Raw genomic sequence first — 21274 nt, 5'->3', positions numbered from 1 at the left:
GAGAACCCTGACTAATATAGAAGTTCAAGATTCAACACCACAGCAAATTTAAAAACCACAGCCAAGGCTGTGGACTGAGATCTTGTCTTTTTTTTTTTTTTTTTTTTTCTGGTTTTTCTGGAAGCTCGTCCACCCCCGAGCCTTGTACCTGATAAGACAATGGGCTGACTCTTAAGACTCTTCCAGGAGCTCTTACCTAGTACTCCCTTGTTCCCACCCTTGTTTTGGAAATAATGGTCTAACCAGCTCAGAGTTGGGATAAATGTGTGTTGGTTATAGGGGGCTGGAGGAGTAGGGACATTAGGCATTTATCAGAAACAGATACAGACACAGAGAGAAACAGAAAGTCACTTAGGGCCAGGCAAGGGATATAGCTCAGTGGCAAAGCACTTGTCTAGAATGCTCAAAACCTACGATTTGATTCGTAGTACTGGAGTGAGGGAAAAAAATTCAAGAAGCTGGTGCAAGCCAGTCTTTTCATTTACCATCAAGCGTTATGTCTATGTGCTGTGTGCAAAACTTACAAAAGATAAAAGGAATTCATTGAAGGACATGATAGCCACTCCTAGAGAGAGAGTAGGCAATGGAAAGAACCTGAACCTAGCCAGGCGTGGTAGTACATGCCTTTAATCCCAGCACTCCGGAGGCAGAGGCAGGCGGATTTCTGAGTTCGAGGCTAGCCTGGTCTACTGAGTGAGTTCCAGGACAGGCAGGGCTACACAGAGAAAAAATCCCGCCCCCCGAAAAAAAAAAAAAAAAAAAAAAAAAAAAAGAAAAGAAAAAAGAAAGCAGCGCACCAACACCTGAGTCTGAATGGAAAAGTAAATTGAAACTAAAAGTGTCTGACCAGCGGGCGAAACAGCACCCCAGACCTCCAGCGCCGGAAACTGTAGTGGGGCTGAGGAAATGGTAGAGAAGAGTGCTTGTGTTCCGCTACAAGCACAAGGAAGAACTCACTTCCAGTCTTGCCTCCCCGAGTATCGGCCACGCACGAGGTACACGGACATACATGCAGGCAAACCAATACACAAAAAATAAATAATTATGAAACCACCCCCCCAAAACCCCTCAAGCCTCTCCTCCGCTTCGTTTTCTCTTTCTGTGCGAGTGGGCGCACGCGCCACTGCTGCACGTGGAGGTCAGATGCCAACTTTGCGGAGTGGGTTCCACTTCCACCCGCTTGGCTCTTTACTTGCTGACCGTCTCGTCTTAGTTTGCACCGCTGTTTCTTGACCTGCAAAAATGGTACACACTGAGGTTCCCACAGATAGGACAGACTTGACTCCTGCCTCAGAGTTGAGGGACAGTGAAGGGAAGCAGCAGCCATGGATCAAAAACGCCAGTGGGCTTGGTAAGGGCTGCACCAAGCCCTTAATGTCTTCTCTTTCACGCCGAGCTGCAGACCCGAGCTTCCGCACGAGCGGGAGGCATCGTGCAAGGTCCCGCTAGAACACTTAGAAGAAGCCCTTTAAACGCTCCTAGAACACTTAGAAGAAGCCCTTTAAACGCTCCTCTCCAGCTCGAGGTGCCATCGACTGCTCGGCGCTCTACAGATCTGGGCCCCGGGGGTGGGCGGGTCCGTTTGCCCTCAGGTGGTATAACAGGCGCCGCAGAGACCCAATAGCGTGGGGCATCGGCCCACCCCTGTCTTCTGATTGGCCAGCGTCTCTGTAAGCCTCTCGAGGCGCCGGGAGCCGGACTTCACTGTACTTGCCTCGGAGCGCTCGGTCCTTCGCGTTTCTTCCTCCTCGACTCTGCTTCGTCTGCCTCCGCCATGGCCCAGTGAGTGACCGACACGCGCAGTCGGGCCCGGGAGACTTCCGGGGCTGAGCGTGGTGATGGCGGGGCTCTGCTCAGTTGTCTCCCTGTTCTCCTCAGCCCCGGTGGTCGCCTGGGTCTCCTCGCGCAGCCCTGACCCCTGCACCTCAGGGTCCCCGCCATGGCCAGCGCAAGCTCCGCCACCCCTTCGTGGGAGCTTGCGGCTGCGACGGGCTCGCGGGGAAGGAAGGCCGCGCTGGGTCGGGGACGGCCCACGCCCCTTGTGCTGGCCAGGCCATAAGGAACGACGGGCAGGGCCAGGGGCAGGGCATGGGTGGCTTCGTGTGCCCGGACGCCCTTTAGAAGGAACTTCCATGGAACTGTGGGGTGCAGGGTGCGGTCGATCCTAGGTGCATGGTGTGAGCCGAGAAGGGTGCAGGCTGCCAGTCCTAATAAAAGCCACTAAGTAACACTAATATCCTTTCTTTGTGTTTGCTTTATTGTTTTTTTTTTTTTTTGTCATTTCAGAGCTGACATTGCACTGATCGGACTGGCTGTCATGGGCCAGAACTTAATTTTGAACATGAATGATCATGGATTTGTGGTAAGTAGTGAGGACACGTTGCCTTCCCGCTGAGAGCTGTGATTTGTTTTTCAGAGATCCCAAGGCATCACTCAGTAAGCACTGTTTGGTGTCTTTGTAGAAGAATTTCTGCTTTAGTCGTGCTCCCTCTGTAGTTAAGGGAAGAGCCTCCTTGGATAGAAATAAATATAAAAGCAGTGGTTCTCAACATTATGATTTATAACACTAGCAAATTACAGTTATTGCGTAGTTATGAAAATAGTTTTATGATTGGGGGTCATCACAACACGAGGGGCTATATTAAAGGGTCGCAGCGTTAGGAAGGTTGAAAACCATAGATGTAAAGGGACCCAGATCTTGGAAGCTGTAGCTAGGAAAACTTGGGGTACATGGAGATTGTTTTTCTTTGTAGACAGCAGCTTGTCTCACAGTGTTGTCACACTGGAGTCTCAGGGCCCTCTCATCTCAGCTTTCTGAGTCCAGGGTCAGAGGATCCTCCTGCCTGTGGGCTCTGAATGTTCTTTCTAAATAGTAGCATGGCTTAGACACCAGGATTACCAGGGACAAAGGACCCAGGTAGTAGTGACAGGCTCAACCTGATAAGCAACAAGTGGCAACCGCCTTTCCCTGGGCTCTCTGCTGTGACTGGACTTTGCAGAGATTGCCTAGCACTTAAAAAGAAAAGGCAGGTCAGCTCTCGCTAGACCTTGGACAGAGTAGACGTTTCTCTGTTGCTGCATCTACCACCCGAGGGTCATGTGTGTGCCAGATCCTCTGACAGGCCTTTTGTCCTTCCAGGTCTGTGCTTTCAATAGGACAGTCTCCAAAGTCGATGACTTCTTGGCCAACGAGGCGAAGGGCACCAAGGTGGTTGGTGCACAGTCCTTAAAGGACATGGTCTCCAAACTAAAGAAGCCCCGCCGGGTCATCCTGCTTGTGAAGGCCGGGCAAGCCGTGGATGATTTCATCGAGAAATTAGTAAGGCCAGCTCGGTTCTCGGATGCCGCCCGCAAATCCCTCTAACTGTCTCACTTCTGAGATGGTGGTCTTCAGTGTCTGAGTACAGACTGATGGGTTCTGATAAAGTGCTTGAGTGTTTCAGGCTTGGTTGCCTTGACAGGCACTTATGGAATAGTATTTTTGTTTTGTTTGTTCTTAGTTTTTCAAGACAGGGTTTCTCTGTATAGCCTAGGCCTTCCTGGAACTCACTTTGTAGACCAGGCGGCTCAGACTCATAGAGATCCCCCTGCCTCTGCTTCCTGAGTGCTGGGATTGAAGGTGCGTGCCATCACCGCCAAGTTGTGTTCTCTGTAGAGAGGGGTTTTTTGTTGTTTTTTTGTTTGTTTGTTTGTTTTTTCATTTTATTTTATATAAATGAATGTTTGCCTGAGTGTGTAACTGCACCACATACCTGAAGTGCCTGATGAGGCCAGAAGAAGAGAGTCAGACTCCTTGGAATTGGAGTTAGTGGGCAATTGTGAGCTGCTATGTGGATGCTAGGAATTGAACTCAGGTCCTCTGCAAGACCAGCCAGTGCTCTTAACCCTTGAGCTATCTCTCCAGCCCTTATTTAAAATATATATATATATATTTAGTATTTGTGTGGGGGTAAGCATGACACATTGGATGTGGAAGTCACGGGGACTTTTTTTGTCGGAGTTGGCCCTCTACCTCCACCGTGTGGTTTGTGGAAAGAACTCAGGTTGTCTGGCTTAATGGCAGGTGCCTTTGCCTGCCGAGCCTTCCCACTGGGCCAGGGTTTTATTTTATTATTATAGTGTGGGGTCATGGGAGCATGCAAGTGGGGGTCAGAGCACGACTCTGTGGAGTCAGTTCTCTTCAGTCTTTGCTTTGGCTCTCAAGCACCTCAGGCTTGGGCCATGGGCTTGTCCAACAGTGCTTTCCCCACTGAGCCAGTAGTGGCCCACAGGGAGCTATTCCTGGGTGGTCGTAATTCTAGGACCGTAAGGACATTTCAGTCAGATTTGTGAAGAGGAATAGCACTTGAACAATAGTCGTCTATTAATGTCTGCCTATCTTTGACAGTCTTGTGGGTCCCGGTGGGGTGGGTGTGTGTGCCCTGTGTTCCTGTTGTGTTCCTGTTGTGTTCCCAGGCTCAGGTGCTAGAGACCTGTTGTAGAGCCTCGTGCATGTCCATGCCAGGGAAACACAAGCACCCTAAGCCACATCCCAGCTGCTTTTCCCTTTTGCTTGTTTTTTTCCTTCTTCTTTATTTTTGAGACAGTGTATCACTGTGTTGTTTGGGGCAGGTTGAAAACAGTGTTTCCCTTTGCAGCTCTTACTGTCCTGGAACTCACTCTGTATACAGACCAGGGTGACCTCAGGCCCACAGATTTAGAAGTGTTGCAGTGTTTCTCTTAACCTGGCTAGCCCAAATAATTGAAACTAGACTGTTAGGTTTATTTTACAGCTTTAAGGGGAAGCAGTTGATCAGTATCACTCTATTTTAATGCTCTAAGATAATCTATCTACCTCCCAGCCTTATGGCTGCAGTACTTGGATTTTAGTACTGACCTGGGTGTATCTCCTGGACACACTCCTCCTCTAGGTGCCTTCTCCCTCCCATGAATGGGAGGAAGTCCAACCCTATTCTCTGCCCTGCTCAGTCATTGGCTGATCAACTTCTTTATTGGCCAATCAGGGAATAATTGGGGCCAATGCCTACACATCATTGAGACAGGAGGTTCTCAGAGTAAGGATTGAAACCAGATATGGGGTCCCAGAAATCGGCATTTAAATAATAAAAGGATAATCTTTACACAGTGCATAATAACATGCCTACACCCCTGCCTCCCAAGTGCTGGGGTTAAAGGCTTGCACGTGCACCACCGCCCGGTTTACTATGTATTTCTCTTTCTATTTCTATTTCTCTGGCTTGGTATGAACTGGCTTTGATCATGACAATTTTTCCTCCTCAGTGGACTTAGTGTTACCATGCCTGCCTGTGTTTTCTGTTTTAGTTTTGGTCTTGAGGAAAAGAACCCAGGTCCTTCCACCTTCTGAGCACACACTCTCACTGAGATGTATTCTCAGCTCTGGTGTCCTGCAATATTGACTGTGATATTTATCTATGTTTAGTGCTAGTCCATAGTAACCTTTGTGTCCACACTGGGTTTTATTTAGACATGAATTTTCTTCCTTCAGTACTCCTATAAAATAACAGTTCTCATTAATAGTTGCTTTATTTAGCACCCTTGTATCAATTTGTTGGCTTTAATAAGACTATCTTCTGAAGTGCTGGAGAGATGGCTCAGCCGTTAAGAGCACTGGCTGCTCTTCCAAAGGCCTTGAGTTCAATTCTCAGTATCCACGTGGTGGCTCACAACCGTGTGTAATGGCAGCTTTAGGGCCTCCCAACGAATGCACACAAGTAGCAAACATTCACACACACCCCTACATACATAAGTAAAAATATTTTTAAAAAAGAATATCTTTGGAAGAAAAAATATACTTCTGAATGAAGGGGAACAGGTCGGAAGAGTTTATTTCGGCACTCAGAAATAACAGTAGAGCAAGCAGTGGAGTGACACAAGGGACTGCTGTGGAAGTGATGTAAACAGAACTGTGATCCCGAGGGGGGGAGGGTTGAAGTATGTTAGGCAGAGTGGTGGTGTGGAGATCTGTACTGAAGACAGAGGAAACTGACCAGTACACTACTGTTTAAGAGGCTTAGAAAGGAAGGACGCTGAGGTAACTCCTGTGCTGCAGGCTGCCAGGCCGCCCACCGTTGGCTCCCACACAGTGGGCTGCAGGCTGGTTGGTTGGTTTTATTTTTTGTTTTGTTTTTGTTTTTTGTTTTGTTTTGTTTTTTCAAGACAGGGTTTCTCTGTATAGCCCTGGCTGTCCTGGAACTCACTCTGTAGACCAGGCTGGCCTCAAACTCAGAAATCCGCCTGCCTCTGCCTCCCCAGTGCTGGGATTAAAGGCGTGTGCTACCACTGCCCAGCGGTTGGCTTTTCTACAGCCTAGGAAAGTACTGAAGTGATCTCAGGTGCAGCCTTGGAAGGGGGACACTGAGCAATAAAGAGGAAAGTCAAGCATCGATTTGGGGAGGGGGAGGAGGAGGAGGGAGAGGGAGAGGCAGAGGCAGGCTGGGTCTGTGATCGAGGCCACCCAGGGCGGCACAGTGAGATGCTGCCTCAGGTGAGAGGGATGGAGGAGAAGGGAAGAAGGTGCTGTGGAAGCTGCCACTAAAGGAAAGATGTGGTTCCATCCAAAGCGGATTCTAGAGTCTACATAGTGACTGCTTTCCCACTGTTTATCTGGGATTTATTTTTGTTTTGGTCCACCCTAAGGTAGCGTTTGTTCACAGGTACCCTTGTTGGACACGGGTGACATCATCATCGATGGAGGAAATTCTGAATACCGGGACACGACAGTAAGTGTTCCTCAGGCCAAACTCTTTCAGGTCTTGAGAACATTCTAGAAAGAAATACTAGCATTGTTCATGTGGCCAAAGAGTGGACTGTCTTGTGATCCTTGGGGATTGGTCCTGGCACCCTGGATCTCAGCCTTTTTCTGCTAAGACACTTGATGGGTGAGATGATGGCTTAGACACCGCAGGCTGAGGGCTTCTTGCGTAATCTCCACCTTCTGCACTGCACGGCCTGCTAAATCCCTGCCCTTACTGTGTCAGATGCCAAAGCAAGTCACGTGGGCTAGCGTGTGAGACAGCATTAAGTCACCTCCGCACCTCTTCAGTGCACTTCATCCTATAAGGTCTTCTCCATCAAAATGGGACTGTGTGTTCAGGAATTTCTCCTAGGGATGGTGCAGCTATCTCAGAAATTCAGTTATTCTTTTAAACTTTTTACAGGAATTTTTACCTCAGAGTTTTAATCCTCCTGTTCTAGCCTCCTTCATTTAAATTATAGGACTCTATAACATCCTTTGAACTGTAACTCTGAATGTATAAACTGTCTGGAGTGGTTGGCTGCTCCTGGGTCCTTGGGTCATTTACTTGCAAATGTGAGCTCTTGATTCCTGGCCTTGCACCTCCTCAGAAAGAATTTATTTTGTGAGAAAACCCTGAAACTGTTTTTCTCTCTTTTAGAGAAGATGCCGGGACCTCAAGGCCAAGGGCATCTTGTTTGTGGGGAGCGGAGTCAGTGGTGGTGAGGAAGGGGCTCGGTACGGGCCGTCACTCATGCCAGGAGGGAACAAAGAGGCTTGGTGAGTTCAGCACAGGCCCAGCTAGGCGGGAGGTGTAAGGGTTCGATGGGAGGCCTCAGCCCCTGTCTCTCTTGCGTCAGGTGTGGTCTTCCTTAGTGCGGTCCTAAGCGTTGGTTTTGCAGGTGTCAAGGTTTGGGGTCTGTACCAAACGTTCTTGAGAAGATGAGCCTTTGTTTGGTAGGGGGAAGGGCCTAGCGTTTCCTCTGAGCCGTAGTGAGGTGGGATGAGATGAAGAGTTGCTCCAGATGAGAGCATCTCTTAGAGTACTGCACAGCGCTGGCTTCTCTCTGATCCAGATGTGCAGAGCCATGTTGTACCTGGTGACAGACAGCCGGATGGTGAGAGTGTCCCTGAGATGTTCTTGTACTGCTTGGTTTGGGTCATAAAGTGGTGGGACCTTCTTCTCCTGTTCTGAGGGGGTCAGTGAGGAGCTGGGGATGGAGCCCGAGGCCTCGTGCATGACAGGTGTGCACTTTACCGCCGAGCCACACCCCTCGGTCTTTGGTGCGTCTGCCCTGCCTTTTCCTTTGTGAATTGGCTGTCTCCACTCTGAGGCCACACCGGGTGGGTGGTGCACGCTTGTCAGCAATGACACCAGAGTGTCTCTGCAAAGTTTCGCACAGCCATTACTCTGAGAGTGGCGTCCCTGCATGGCACTGAAAGCTCGGCCCTCTCCTGTTGATTGAACTCACTTCCCCTTCCGCAGGCCCCACATCAAGGCGATCTTCCAAGCCATCGCTGCAAAAGTGGGAACCGGAGAACCCTGCTGTGACTGGGCAAGTTCTGGGCTACCCTTTGACGACGTGCACCGCTGAAGACAGACCACCTTGGTCCCAGTGGTTAGCTCTGTGCTGTGAGCCTCTCAGTCTTAAGTCACTGTCCCAGCTTGTCCCTGAAGTACATCCCCGTCTGTCTTCATGTCCTTGTAGCTGAACCAGCCCTTGAGAGCCCGAGGTTACTGTGCTAAAAGCAGCTTCCTCAACCCTACTAACAAGGATCATAAATAGGATCAGGAATGGTGAAGGGAAGTCAGAGGTCTCTGTAGCTGTTTACTTCATGGCCAGAGGATGCAGGAGCTAGTGTGTGGGTTAGCCACCTTGTCCCAACAGATGCCTCGGGCCGTGCGGGTGGAAGAATCTTTGCGTAGCCCAGGTTTCCGGTTTTCTGTAGATGTTCCCCAGAGCTCAGGCACCTGGCCATCGGCACTTTCTTCCCCCGTTTGCTGTTGCTGTGAGAATCAGTACCGTGGACTGACTGGAAAGCCCATCAGCTGCCCTTAGGCTTCTCTGTTAACTGACGGCTGGCCTAGGACAGATCTCTGTAGGAAGGCTTCTCTGAGCAACAGCTAAGCTAGGTTATCTCTGTTCTTAACAGCTTTTCTTCCTCTTTCTTCCTTTCTTCAAATTTATTTTCTTTTCTTGTTTCCCTTTTCTTCCTCTCAGCCTTCCATTTTCTCTGTCTGTCTGTCTGATTTGTACTTCTCTCTCTGGTGTATATGCTGGAAGGTGATAAAGCAGCTGCCTGTCTGTGGAGGTCAGAGCACAGTTTGTAGAGTTGGTTGTGTCCTTCTGTCATGTGGCTGCCTTCAGGTCTGGCAGCAAGCACCTTCACCTGCTGAACCATTTTCTGTCCCCAACACCGAGTGTCTCCTCAAGACTGGGTCTCCTGAATTACAGGCCTGTGTACCACCACACCTAGCCCCCTTTCTATACCTGCTATTTTTATGTGCTCACCTTATTATTTTAGTAATGTGTATGATTAAAAGTAGGGATGCATAAGGCTCCAGGCATGTGGGCATTCGGGAAGCTCTCCCACTGACCTGCCAGCTTTGGTGGCTGCCTTTCCCCAGGGGCCAGTGTCCTTCCTTGGTGGCAGACAGCTACTTCCTTCTAACTCCCTCTAGGACAGAGTCAAAAGGAAAAGCCAAGCTTGCACTCTTGGGCCTTGACTCTGCCATAGTCCACGCCTGTGGCCTAAGGCTTGGGTTCAGGTCGTAAGGATAAGTAGTGTAGACTGCAAGTGGGTGAGCCTGGAGCAACAGGAAGGGGGAAGTAAGATGTCTTCATACGCACAGTTAGGAAGGGGCAGGCCAGTGATGAAGGTAGACAGGCAGCCTCTGATGAGCAGTGACTGCCAGGGAAGACTGTCCAGCTGCCCTGCTGTGGAGGTAGCTACTTGTGACTGTAAGCCTGGAGGCACCGTGGACTGACTCTGCTGCCTTCTTCCATCTCCCTGTCCATTAGACAGTGTTCACAGAGTAACTCAGCTGAAAGACCCTCCCTAAACTCCCGCTGACAAACTGATAAGCTGGATACATCCTACCAGATTACCTTGCTTTCATAGGACCATCCGAGAATGCACTTCTGCATTTAAAAGGTCAAGGCCAGACCTTGATAGAAGTCGTTTTACCCTCAGTATCTGTTAGAAACAATTGTATTACATTTGAGTCTAGGGAGTAATCTAATCTATTTTACAAGTAATCTAATCTATTTAGCCAGCAGTTGCCAGAAGACTGGTAACATCAAGACCATGGAGACTTTAGTGTGGGGCTGGGGTCCGGGAGTGGGGAGTAGTTTTTAATAACGAGGGACAGTGGGAAGTTGGGCTAAAGGTTTTGGATGCTGGGAGGTTCCCATGGAACCATACTGTTTCCTCATGTTATTTTTCTGAAGTCTTTCGTCTGCGGAGACTTCTCCCCTGTAGTTTGCTGCTCTGACGGCTCTTGTTTGTCGCCAACAGGTGGGAGATGAGGGGGCGGGGCACTTTGTGAAGATGGTGCACAACGGGATAGAGTATGGAGACATGCAGCTCATCTGTGAGGCTTACCATTTGATGAAGGATGTTCTGGGCATGCGGCATGAGGAGATGGCTCAGGTAAGTCCTGGGCACTGCCGCCACCTGGGTAATCACCTCCCAAAGGAGAGAGAGCTTGCTACTGACAATTAACCCTTCCTCCTTCCTGTTCACCTGCCTGTCTGGTGGCCCCACATGGACTCTGCCTAATGTAAGGGAAGCCACGGTAATAACATCATAAAGTGTGATAGCCGGCCATGAAGCAGTAATCGGCCATGAAGCAGTAATCGTAGTCTGCAGTTAGTGAGCCATGCTTTGTCAGGCACCGTGTGTGACCTCATATCCATCCCTCCCCATAGAACACAGAGCCTGGCCTTAGGTGTGGTAGATGAGGACTCCCCACAGAGCCCATCCCAGTCCTTCTTTTGTTCCTACCTTTGTTCCATACAGGAAGTAAGTAGCTGGCTTTGTTGACCAAGTAGGGGGCTCAGCAGTTGAGAGCACTTGTAGAAGACTGGGGCGAGTTTCCAGAGCCCATCCAGTCATGTCCTTCTGACCTTTGTAGGCCTTGTATGCAGTGGTACATGTGAATACTTGCAGGCAAAATACCCGAACACATAAGAAATAAATATAGTAATAAATCTTTTAAAAGAATTAAGTTCATCCCAGTGGGGAAGCACAGACATCCTCAGCATTTTATTATGAAAATATTAAAATACATAAGAACCACAGTATGAGCCAGCCATGGTGCTGCACACCTTGATGCCTCCTAGGGAGGCAGATCTCTGAGTTCCAGGCTAGCCTGGTCTACAGAATGAGTTCCAGGGTAGCCAGGGCTACACAGAGGAACCCTGTTTTCAAATCCAATAGGAAGAAAAGAAGAAAAAAAAAGAACCTCACTGTCCACCACTGAGCTATGTATGTCCAGTCCCAGGAGGTGGGGTGTAGGTACGACAAGAAGGTGATATTGTGCCTAGGCCCAGATGACATGAGGGGCTTGACTCCAAGGAGAGGGGACAGTCTCAGTGCTGAGAAATTAGCCAGGCAGATACTCAACAGAACTTCCTGACCTGGGAAACTCAACTCACTGGGCAGGAATAGGAGTCTTCAGGCCACTAGGAGGAGGGTTTGCTGTCCCTATGTGCTCTGCAGTGAGGGCACCAGCTACAGACAGAAGCAAGAATATGGCAGATGAGCCAGGGTGCCCACAGAACCCTCTCACTGGGCTTTCTCCTCTGTGTGTAGGCATTTGAAGAATGGAACAAGACAGAGCTGGACTCATTCCTGATTGAAATCACTGCTAACATTCTCAAGTACCGGGACACTGACGGCAAAGAGCTGTTGCCAAAGATCCGGGACAGTGCTGGGCAGAAGGGCACTGGGAAGTGGACCGCCATCTCGGCGCTGGAGTACGGCATGCCCGTCACCCTCATTGGTAATATGGCAGCTTTCCCCTTCTTTGTGTAGTTGGTTCTTGAGACAGTCTTGATGAGTAGCTCAGGTTAGCATTGAACGTACATCAGTCTCAGCCTCCTGAGTACCGGAATGTAGGCCTGCCTGCCTTGTTGGCTGTTGGTTGTTTTTATAAGATTTCTTTGATAATGGGTTCAGTAAGCCGGGCATGGTGACGCACACCTTTAATCCAAGTACTCGGGAGGCAGAGGCAGTTGGATTTCTGAGGCCAGCCTGGTCTACAAAGTGAGTTCCAGGACAGCCTGGGCTATACAGAGAAACCCTGTCTCGAAAAACAAACAAACAAAAACAAAATCAAAAACAAAAATGGGTTCAGTAAGAAAAGTTCACAAACACATTTTGCTTATGTAGTAGTCAACATGAATTCTCTGGGTTTGGATGTCTGTCTGTCCGTCCTCCTCCTTTATTTTATGATTATCCTGGCTCACCCTGAGGAAGACCAGTGGGTGGTGAGTCCTGCACAGATAGGAGGAAGTTGGCTGCACTAGGGCCAATCCCAGCAGTGCAGAGAGCATCTGTCCACCACCCACTTAGCTATGCGTATCAGGGTTCCTGCCTTCAAAAGCACCCTCCTCCATCTTAGAGACTGGGTTCCCTCCCACTGCTAGGGTGGACGTGGTCCTTTCCTACCTACTGAACTGAAGAAGGAAGAGGTCTCAGCTGGCTCCGGTATGCCTGGGAGGATTTGCCACACTTGCTGTTGCACAATTGTCTTGCAGTATTTCCTTCCACAAGTGTGAAGTAATGCAGAGAGGAAGGACAGCGGTCGGGTCAGGGCAAGCCGGCCTCAAGTTATGTCTAGAGTCCTTTCCCCAAAACTAAAATGCTGTCTTAGTTCCCAGAGATCAACCCACTTTGTTTAGAGGAGAAGAAAAGTCATTTATCTTAAATAAATTGAGCAGTAGTCAGTCTGCCACAAGGGATGGTTTGTTAAAGTATTAAATGTCCTAATGTACTGTATTGAAGGATATTGTGAAACCTAGGATTATGGGTATTAAAACCAGCCTAAGGGCTGGAGAGATGTTTCGGCCGTTAAGAGCATGTATTTTTTAATTAATTAATTAGTTAGTTAATTAATTAATTAAATATTATTTTATTTATGAGTACACTGTCACTGTCTTCAGACACACCAGCAGAGGGCGTCAGATCCAATTGCAGATGGTTGTGAGCCACTATGTGGTTGCTGGGAATTGAACTCAGGACCTCTGGAAGAGGAGTCAGTGATCTTAACCCCTGAGCCATCTCTCCAGCCAGAGCTTGGCTTCCCAGCACCCACATCAGGTGATCACAACCCCCTGAACTGCACCAGGCGGATCTGACTCCTGGTCTCTGAGGGCTCTCGCGTTCAAGTGTACGAACCTACACTCAGACACACACACATATAAATAATTAAAAATAAGTCTTACAAAAAGAAGAACACTAAACCTGGGAGCTAGTGAGAGAGATGGCCTAGTAATCAAGAGCGCTTGTTGCTCTTGTTGATCTGGGTTTGATTCCCAGCACCCACGTGGTTGGATCTTGCGCCCTCTTCTAGCCTCTGAAGGCACTGCAGGCAAGTGATGCATATACACATGAAGGCAGACACCCATAAACATAGAAATAATAAATTAAAAATCAGCTTTCAAAGCTGAGCATGGAGGTGTACACATTTAACACCAGAACTTGAGAGGCAGGGGCAGGGGGTGCTCTGAATTCAAGGCAAGCCTGGTCTACATAGTAAGTTCCAAGGCAGCCAGGACTACCTGGAAAAACCCTGCTGTCTCAAACAAAAAATTAATAAACGTCTTTTTTTTAAGACAATAAATTGCATCTTTGGTGAGCACTTAATTCTCACCAGTCAGGTGTGGAGCATAGCTGTAATCCAAGCCCTTGGGAGGAAGAGGCAGGAGGACCTGTGGGTCAAGGCCGTCCTCTGCCGTATTGTGAGTGTGAGGTCAGCTTGTACTTATGCAGTCTTGTCTCACAACAGTTAATTTCTTCTTCATAGAAACTGAGGTTTTACTCTTGGGTTAATATTGAGTTGTTCTGTGCAATCCTTGCCTTACCTCTCTCACCTCGAGACGTCCCTTTGAATTCCGAGTTGATCTTTGTAGTTGAATGCCTGCGTCTGTGTGGAGAGGCTAACTTGGTCTTTCAGTTCTGGAATGAACAGAGCTATGTGGCCCTTCCCCATAACCCAGGTCAAAGCACTCAGCCCTTGGTGCAGGCTGGATCTCTTGCCCCTGTCCTGGCCTCTGGTTGGATCCCTGATCGGCCCTGTCTTCCCCACCAGGAGAAGCTGTCTTTGCTCGGTGCTTGTCCTCTCTGAAGGAGGAGCGGGTTCAGGCCAGCCAAAAGCTGAAGGGTCCTAAGGTGGTCCAGCTGGAAGGCAGTAAGAAGTCATTCCTGGAGGACATCCGTAAGGTGACTGCCCCTCACCTCGTCGCCTGTGGTGGGGTCTGTAGAGGTCCTCCAATTCCAGCCTTTCCCGTTCTGTCACCCTCTCTCACGTCTCTGAGGTGCGAATGAAACTGGGACATGGGTGTGGCTACTCCACCAACCACAGCTCTGAAGTCCTGTGTCACTTTCCAGGCCCTCTATGCTTCCAAGATCATCTCCTACGCCCAAGGCTTTATGCTGCTCAGACAGGCAGCCACTGAGTTTGGCTGGACCCTCAATTATGGCGGCATTGCCCTGATGTGGAGAGGGGGCTGCATCATCCGAAGGTAGGTAAGAGGCGAACCCGGGACTGCAGTACACTGCCCAGCAGTGCGTGCCTTGCCCTGTAGCCGGGACAGCCACCCTGCCACTCAACACTGCAGCGTGTGGATCCCATTGTCACCGCTTATGCAGTACTTTTGCCTTATGCAGTACTTCCTTCTGCATAGGTGTCCACTTTAAAACAATTGTGGTTCAAAAGGTTAGAAAAGAATGAGTCGGAGTGGCACACACCTTCAATTCCAGCACAGAGGCAGGAGGATCTCTGAGTTGGAGGCCAATCTGGTCCACAGACTTAAGTTCCAGGACAGCCAGGGCTACACAGAGAAACCCTGCCTGGGGGGCAGGCACAGGTGGAGGACACAAGTAAACAGTGTGTACCGCACTTGCTAGGCCCTTTAGAAAAGGCAGTGAACATTTGGAGACCACTTTTCTCAGCATGGCTCCCCAGGCCGTGCCGGGAACCTGCTTCACGTCCCATCCACATCACTGTGAGCATTGTAGGCCCGCCGGACGGTGCACTGCACGGCGTCTGTGTGGGTGGTTTGATTGACTACTCTGGGGGAGGAGCTATAGGTGCCAGGCCCGTGTGGAGGTAAGCAAGACTTGTAGGAATTCTGCTACAGCTCAGTGTATCTATCCCAGTTGTACATTCTGGGACTGAGGGAATAACCAGAGGCTGAGTTTAGGAAGCCGCTGACCTGCTGTGAGTTTAGCTTCACTAAAACTCCATTAAACCTGACCTCCACAGGACCTGCCTTAGCCGGAGGACCACAGAGCTTCTTGGGCTCTCCTAGAACTAGGTTGCCTCAGGAAGTCTGATTCTCCTCCACCCCAGCCCCTCAGTGAAGTTTCCCTTGTAAAGGGCTGCAGGTCCTCCTTTATTCACAGGGTTCTAGGTCTAGAAATTGGTCCAGGAGCTGGGAGTCCATCTTGTTGGGATCCCTGTAACCTTCCTTTCACAGGGGCTTTTCTTCTGCTGTGTCTGTTTCATCCCTGGAAACCCCACAACAGAGTAGCCAGCACCCGAGGTCTCCACAAACCAGAACACCATAAATCACTATGGTGTGCCCATTACAGTACCCACACATCACAGTGCTCACACCTCACAGTGCCCACACGTCACAGTGCCCACACGTCACAGTGCTTACATGTCACAGTGCCCACACATCACAGTGCTCACACCTCACAGTGCCCACACAATATAGTACCATACATTACAGTGCCCACACCTCACAGTGCTCACACCTCACAGTGCTCACACCTCACAGTGCCCACACATCACAGTGCCCACACGTCACAGTGCCCACACCTCACAGTGCCCACACATCACAGTGCTCACACGTCACAGTGCCCACACCTCACAGTGCCCACACATCACAGTGCTCACACCTCACAGTGCCCACACATCACAGTGCCATACATTACAGTGCCCACACATCAGTGCCCACACATCACTGTGCCCACACATCACAGTACCCACACAACACGTTGCCCACACTCCCCTCCATTTCTTTCTGTGTGCCTTCTGGGGCTTCAGGTTTTGCAGCAAGCCCCTTTGCCACTGAGCCATGTCACTGTCCCATTAAGTACTAGGATTAAGTATGAGGCTAGTTCATGAGGGGCTTGAGCTCTCAGGAGTTTTGACTGAACCCCTTCTCTGGGCTTGACTCCTGGGGGCCACTGCCTTTTTGTTTGATAGGAGGAAGGGCCTCGCACAGCCCAGGCTGACCTTCAGCTGACGGGATCCTTCCGTCTCCACCTCATTCTCTGTACTTAAAAAAAACTTTTTAAAAATAACTTTTATGTGACTAGAGAGATGACTGAGCAGTTAAGAACACAGGCTGCTCTTTCATCAGAGAACCCAGGTTCAATTCCCAGCACCCCCATGGCAGCTCTCAACCATCTGTAACTCCAATCCCAAGGGGTACAATGCCCTCCTCTGGCCTCCTTCGGCACTGTATGCACCTGGTGTACAGACATGCATGCAAGCAACACACACACACACACACACACACACACACACACACACACACACACACACACACACACACTCTGTCTGTCTGTCTGTCTGCATTTGCAGGGTGGTACACATGGGCCACAGTTGTGTGTAGGTCTCAGGAGCCCATTTGTGGGGATGCCAGCATTTGGGGCCAGGAATGGATTCAGATTGTCAGCCTTGGCCAATAGCTTCACCTGCTGAGCCACTTCACTGGCTCCTCAGGACTTGTAACGGTCGTCCTGCTGGCTCTGGGGCACGGGAACTGTGACTCTGCACCCAGGACTTGTAACAGTCGTCCTGCTGCCTCTGGGGACGGCACGGGAACTGTGACTCTGCACCCAGGACTTGTAACGGTCGTCCTGCTGGCTCTGGGGCACGGGACGGGAACTGTGACTCTGCACCTCTGTAGAGTATGCAGGGCTTATTCCCAGATGTTTAGCCTGCTACTGTTTTTTGTTTTGTTTTGTTTTTTGTTTTTCGAGACAGGGTTTCTCTGTGTAGCCCTGGCTGTCCTGGAACTCACTCTGTAGACCAGGCTGGCCTCAAACTCAGAAATCCACCTGCCTCTGCCTCTCAAGTGCTGGGATTTAAGGCGTGCGCCACCACTGCCCGACTCCTGCTACTGTTTTAAGATTGATTTCTTGCAAACTATTTCAGTGTGTTCCTGGGAAAAATTAAAGATGCATTTGAGCGAAACCCAGAACTTCAGAACCTACTGCTAGATGACTTCTTTAAGTCAGCAGTTGACAACTGCCAGGTACGTGGTTGGCAATGGGTGGTGCTGTGCTCTCTGGGTCTCAGTAGCATTGACGTCCCTGAAGTGTGTCCTGTAGACCGGAACCTCAGTGTCTCTAGGGCAAACCCAGCTCCTGACCTTCTGCTCTCTGCGCTCAGGACTCCTGGCGGCGGGTGATCAGCACTGGGGTGCAAGCAGGCATTCCCATGCCCTGCTTCACTACTGCCCTCTCCTTCTATGATGGGTACAGACACGAGATGCTGCCAGCAAACCTCATCCAGGTGAGCGTGGGGCGGGTGGTACCTTCACCTGGCTGGTTCCGTGGGCCTGAGTATCACCCTGACCCTGACCAACTGCATTCCTCCCTCAGGCTCAACGGGATTACTTTGGGGCTCACACCTATGAACTCTTAACCAAACCGGGAGAATTTATCCACACCAACTGGACGGGCCACGGGGGCAGTGTGTCATCCTCTTCATACAATGCCTAGTAGGCCTGTGGCTTGCCCTCCCTCCCAGCAATAGGACAGCCCCGTGGCGCTCAGCACCCCCCCTTTGCCCTAGTTCCTGCTCTTAGCCAAGTGTTGGCTGTGATTGCTGAAGAAGTCACCGAGGTCTATAGTTTCTGAACCACCACATGCTCCACCTCCGTCTCTGTGCTGCCCAGGACCTGACCCTGTGCTGCCACTGCGTGACCTGACCCTGTGCGCCACTGCGTGACCACTCCCTGACTGAGCCGTGCCATGTGGACCAGACAAGCTGCAGCTCTTAGCTCACAGAGGGGGTGGGTGTGTGGGATCGTACAACCTGGACGTGGACCATGCGTGTGGGCTCTGCTGTCCTCCAGTCAGTGAAGTGTATATGGTTACACTCTCTGGGTGTGCCTGGCAGAACGATCTGCACTGAGTTCACTATTGCAAATTGATTTGTTTTCCTTTAGCCTTGTTCACTTTTAACTCCGGCTTTTTTTAAAGACTCCAAATAAAACAGGACAGGTAGTGAGTAAATCTGGAGGGAGGTGCAGAGCCGAGGAGTCGGTGGGCAGAGGCTCTCCTGTCGGGTATTTCTTACTGGCACAGTAGGTACCTGGATGTTCACAGAGCATCCGCCCCGTCCCACTTGTAATAAACTTTTAGACTGGTTTGGCTTCTTTGTTTCTTCTCCTGCACCAATCCTTCGAGGTGCCACCCTGCTCTGTGATGGGGCTTTCAATGCGGTCAGTCTGTCCCTGAGGCTTCTCATCTGTCTTGCTTACTGATTGCATTACCTGGCCTTGGGCCATCGCACTGTTAGGCCAGCAGGGAACTCTGCTCTGTGACGCTTTTTCTGGACTGATTTAGAGTCAGTCCCAACAGTGGCCTGCGAGCAGAGCAGAGCAAACAGCGCCTGTTTGGACAGCTGGGACAGGGTCTGTCTCTGACTCTAGCCTCAGAGGCTCTCGGGGAAGGCAGAGCCAACACAGAAAACATCAAACCCTCCTGTGTTTGGCTATTTGAGAACCAAGACCCCTCTGCCTCAAGCCCCCTGGAGTAGAGAGTGCATCCCTACACACTGCCAAATTGACTCTTAAACCTTCCTAGACCTAAGGGCCACCAGGGTTTACCTGTCCCAGCCCCATGTACAGGCTGCTTTGCCTGCTGTCCTTACTCTAAGGCAGATGGTTACTTGGAGAATAGAGGAATTCTGAGGAGAAACTACAGAGAGGCCTGAGGGTGAGCAAGCCAGGGGTCGGCAAGGATGAACGCTAGCCCTTTCTAGTTCACCCTCCAAGAAGCCGTGGAAGGTAGGATCAGGTCTGTAACCCAGCCCCGTTTCTTACCAGCTGTCTAACAGGAGTATCATTTCCTGCCCATGGTCTGTTTTCTCACGGGGAAACCGTGGTGAGAGTCTCCGTGAAAGCGATAGCACTTGGTATTCCACACCCGTGCAGATGTGGTCTGCCTTGTACCAGGGATATGCTGTACTGATGGTGGGTTCACTGTACAAGTGTTCAGAGACCTCTGGCCAGTGTCCTGTGTGTAGCACACAATAGGTATACTAATTAAAACAGCTTGGGGGGCTGGAGAGATGGCTCAGCAGTTAAGAGCACTGACTGCTCTTCCGAAGGTCCTGAGTTCAAATCCCAGCAACCATATGGTGGCTCACAACCATCTGTAATGAGATCTGATGCCCTCTTCTGGGGTGTCTGAAGACAGCTATGGTGTACTTATATATAATAATAGATAAATTTTTGGGCTGGAGTGAGCAGAGTTCTTGGTTCAGTTCCAGCAACCACATGATAGCTCACAACCGTCTGGACAACTACAATGTACTCATATACATAAATAAATAACAGATTGGAACTTCTCATGCTATCCCACCATCATGGCATCCCCCTGGAGAGTGTGAAAAAGTGCTCGTTGGGGTCTATCCCCACATTCTGCATTTCCAACAAGATCTTGGTTGGTGTCCATGGTTTTGGGCACACATATGAATCAACACAAGCCCACACAAAAGAAAAACAAGAAGCGCTGGCCAGTGGTAGCGCACACCTTTAATCCTAGCACTTGGGAGTCAGAGGCAGGCAGATTTCTGAGTTCGAGGCCAGCCTGGTCTACAGAGTGAATTCCAGGACAGCCAGGGCTATACAGAGAAACCCTGTCTTGGAGAAAAAGAAAAAGAAACCAAGAAGCAAAACTGCCAGAGGACCAGTGTACAATCTTGTCAGGACTGTGTGTCATTAGGCCTGAATTTAGAGCTGTCCTGATAGCATTTCCTCCCTCATGCAGCCAGGCACTGTCACGTGTGTTCATGAGCATGCTCACAAATGTGGAAGGCCATTGGGTTTTTGAAATGAGGTCTCTCACCGTCACCCAAAGCTCACCCAATTCAGCTAGGTGCTCCTGCCACCTCCCATAGCACCAAGATTTCAGGTACATGCCTGGTGACCGATGGTCTGTGCTTTTTTATTGTTGTTGTTGGTTTGTTTTTTTTTTTTTTTTTTTTTTGGCATGGGCTCTAATCCGACCCAGCTCTTACTAAGCAAGCTCTAACTGATAGCAGCAGGATGGCTCAGAGGGGAAAGGCTAAGCCTGACCACCTGAGCTTGGTCTCTGGGGCCCAAGAGGAAGAGGCCTAGGAGATTCCTGAAAGCCGACCCCTGGCCTCCACCTTCGTGCCATAGTGTGTGAAGTGGCCTGGACACCAGGAGCTAGAAGCATGAGGGTGGAGAGTTCAAGGCCAGCCTACGCATACCAAGACCCTATCTCAGACCCTTACCTTCCTCTAAGTAGAAGGCACCAACAGAAAACCTGTTGGTCTGGTAGTGTGATTCAGCCATAGAGCTCACCTTGCACAAGGCCAGAGAATACCTGCAATACAAGCCAGCGAAGAGAAGGAAGTGCGGTGGGGGATGGGGAGGGGCGGGTTTTCTGGTTTGTTAATTTTTTTTTTCAGTCTCTTTTTATGTAGGCCAGGCTAACTTAGAACTCTGGTTCACTCTGCCTCTGCTTCCCAAGCGAGCGCTGGGATGACAGGCTGACCACCTGAGATCAGGAAACTATTTTGTTTGTTTGACAGTAGCGTGTGGTCCAGATTGGCCTCAGATTCACAAATGGAGCTGAGGATGGCTTTGAGTTTATTTTTATCTTCCTGCCTGCACTTCCTGAGGTTAGGGTTAGAGATGTACAGCCATACCACATCTACAGTAACTCTTTGCTAGTTAGGAATCTCTAAATTAACTGCTGCCTGCGGGGCAATAGGGCGTGGGGGAAATAAAGGTCGTGGGAGAGATAACTCGAGTCCCACCAAAGCGGTGGGGTTCTGGACGGGCAGACTGCCTGGGGACCCCACGGAACCGTAGCGGGACGGGTGTCGGGCAGTGTTAGGCCACTGGACCCCACTGGGAGGCGGGGGAGGCACAGTCTGGCACCACTGACCACTGGGAGAGTCAGCTCTGGGGTCTCTGGGACTCACGGAGGCCAGAGACAACAGGTTCTCAGTCTCAGACACCCCAGACACCGCTGGATGTCGCGGAAGAGCTGAGAACAAAGTGAGGGTCC

The 21274-nt window shown here is 50.1% G+C and overlaps 1 protein-coding gene across 4 annotated transcripts; it reads left to right on the top strand.

The window, feature by feature from the left end:
* Positions 1–1663: 1663 nt before the first annotated feature.
* On the top strand, positions 1664–18378 carry Pgd (phosphogluconate dehydrogenase). 4 transcript variants are annotated; one of them, NM_001081274.2, is made up of 13 exons: positions 1664–1782; positions 2287–2362; positions 3140–3319; positions 6675–6740; positions 7416–7534; positions 8241–8310; positions 10274–10408; positions 11573–11762; positions 14073–14203; positions 14372–14505; positions 17157–17256; positions 17394–17516; positions 17606–18378. In NM_001081274.2, exons 1-13 carry the CDS (start codon positions 1775–1777, stop codon positions 17723–17725), a joined length of 1452 nt encoding a protein of 483 aa, NP_001074743.1. In that variant the 5' UTR covers positions 1664–1774; the 3' UTR covers positions 17726–18378. The 4 variants fall into 4 exon arrangements, with proteins under 4 accessions (NP_001074743.1, XP_030108942.1, NP_001343261.1 ...); XM_030253082.1 differs by having other exon boundaries at positions 1709–1782; positions 8241–8373; positions 17606–18376; NM_001356332.1 differs by lacking the exon at positions 1664–1782 and having other exon boundaries at positions 8241–8373.
* Positions 18379–21274: the final 2896 nt, after the last annotated feature.

The sequence above is a fragment of the Mus musculus genome, chromosome 4 (genome assembly GCF_000001635.26).
Source record: "Mus musculus strain C57BL/6J chromosome 4, GRCm38.p6 C57BL/6J".
In the NCBI taxonomy this organism is placed as follows: domain Eukaryota; kingdom Metazoa; phylum Chordata; class Mammalia; order Rodentia; family Muridae; genus Mus; species Mus musculus.
Note: the sequence above shows the minus strand (reverse complement) of the source record. Positions and strands in the feature narration are given on the sequence as shown.

Bases quoted from the DNA above. Each gene is read 5' to 3' on its own strand.
- Pgd (NM_001081274.2), top strand. The intron at 2,363-3,139 runs GTAAGTAGTGAG...TTGTCCTTCCAG, and splicing joins TGAATGATCATGGATTTGTG to GTCTGTGCTTTCAATAGGAC. The intron at 11,763-14,072 runs GTAATATGGCAG...CTTCCCCACCAG, and splicing joins CATGCCCGTCACCCTCATTG to GAGAAGCTGTCTTTGCTCGG.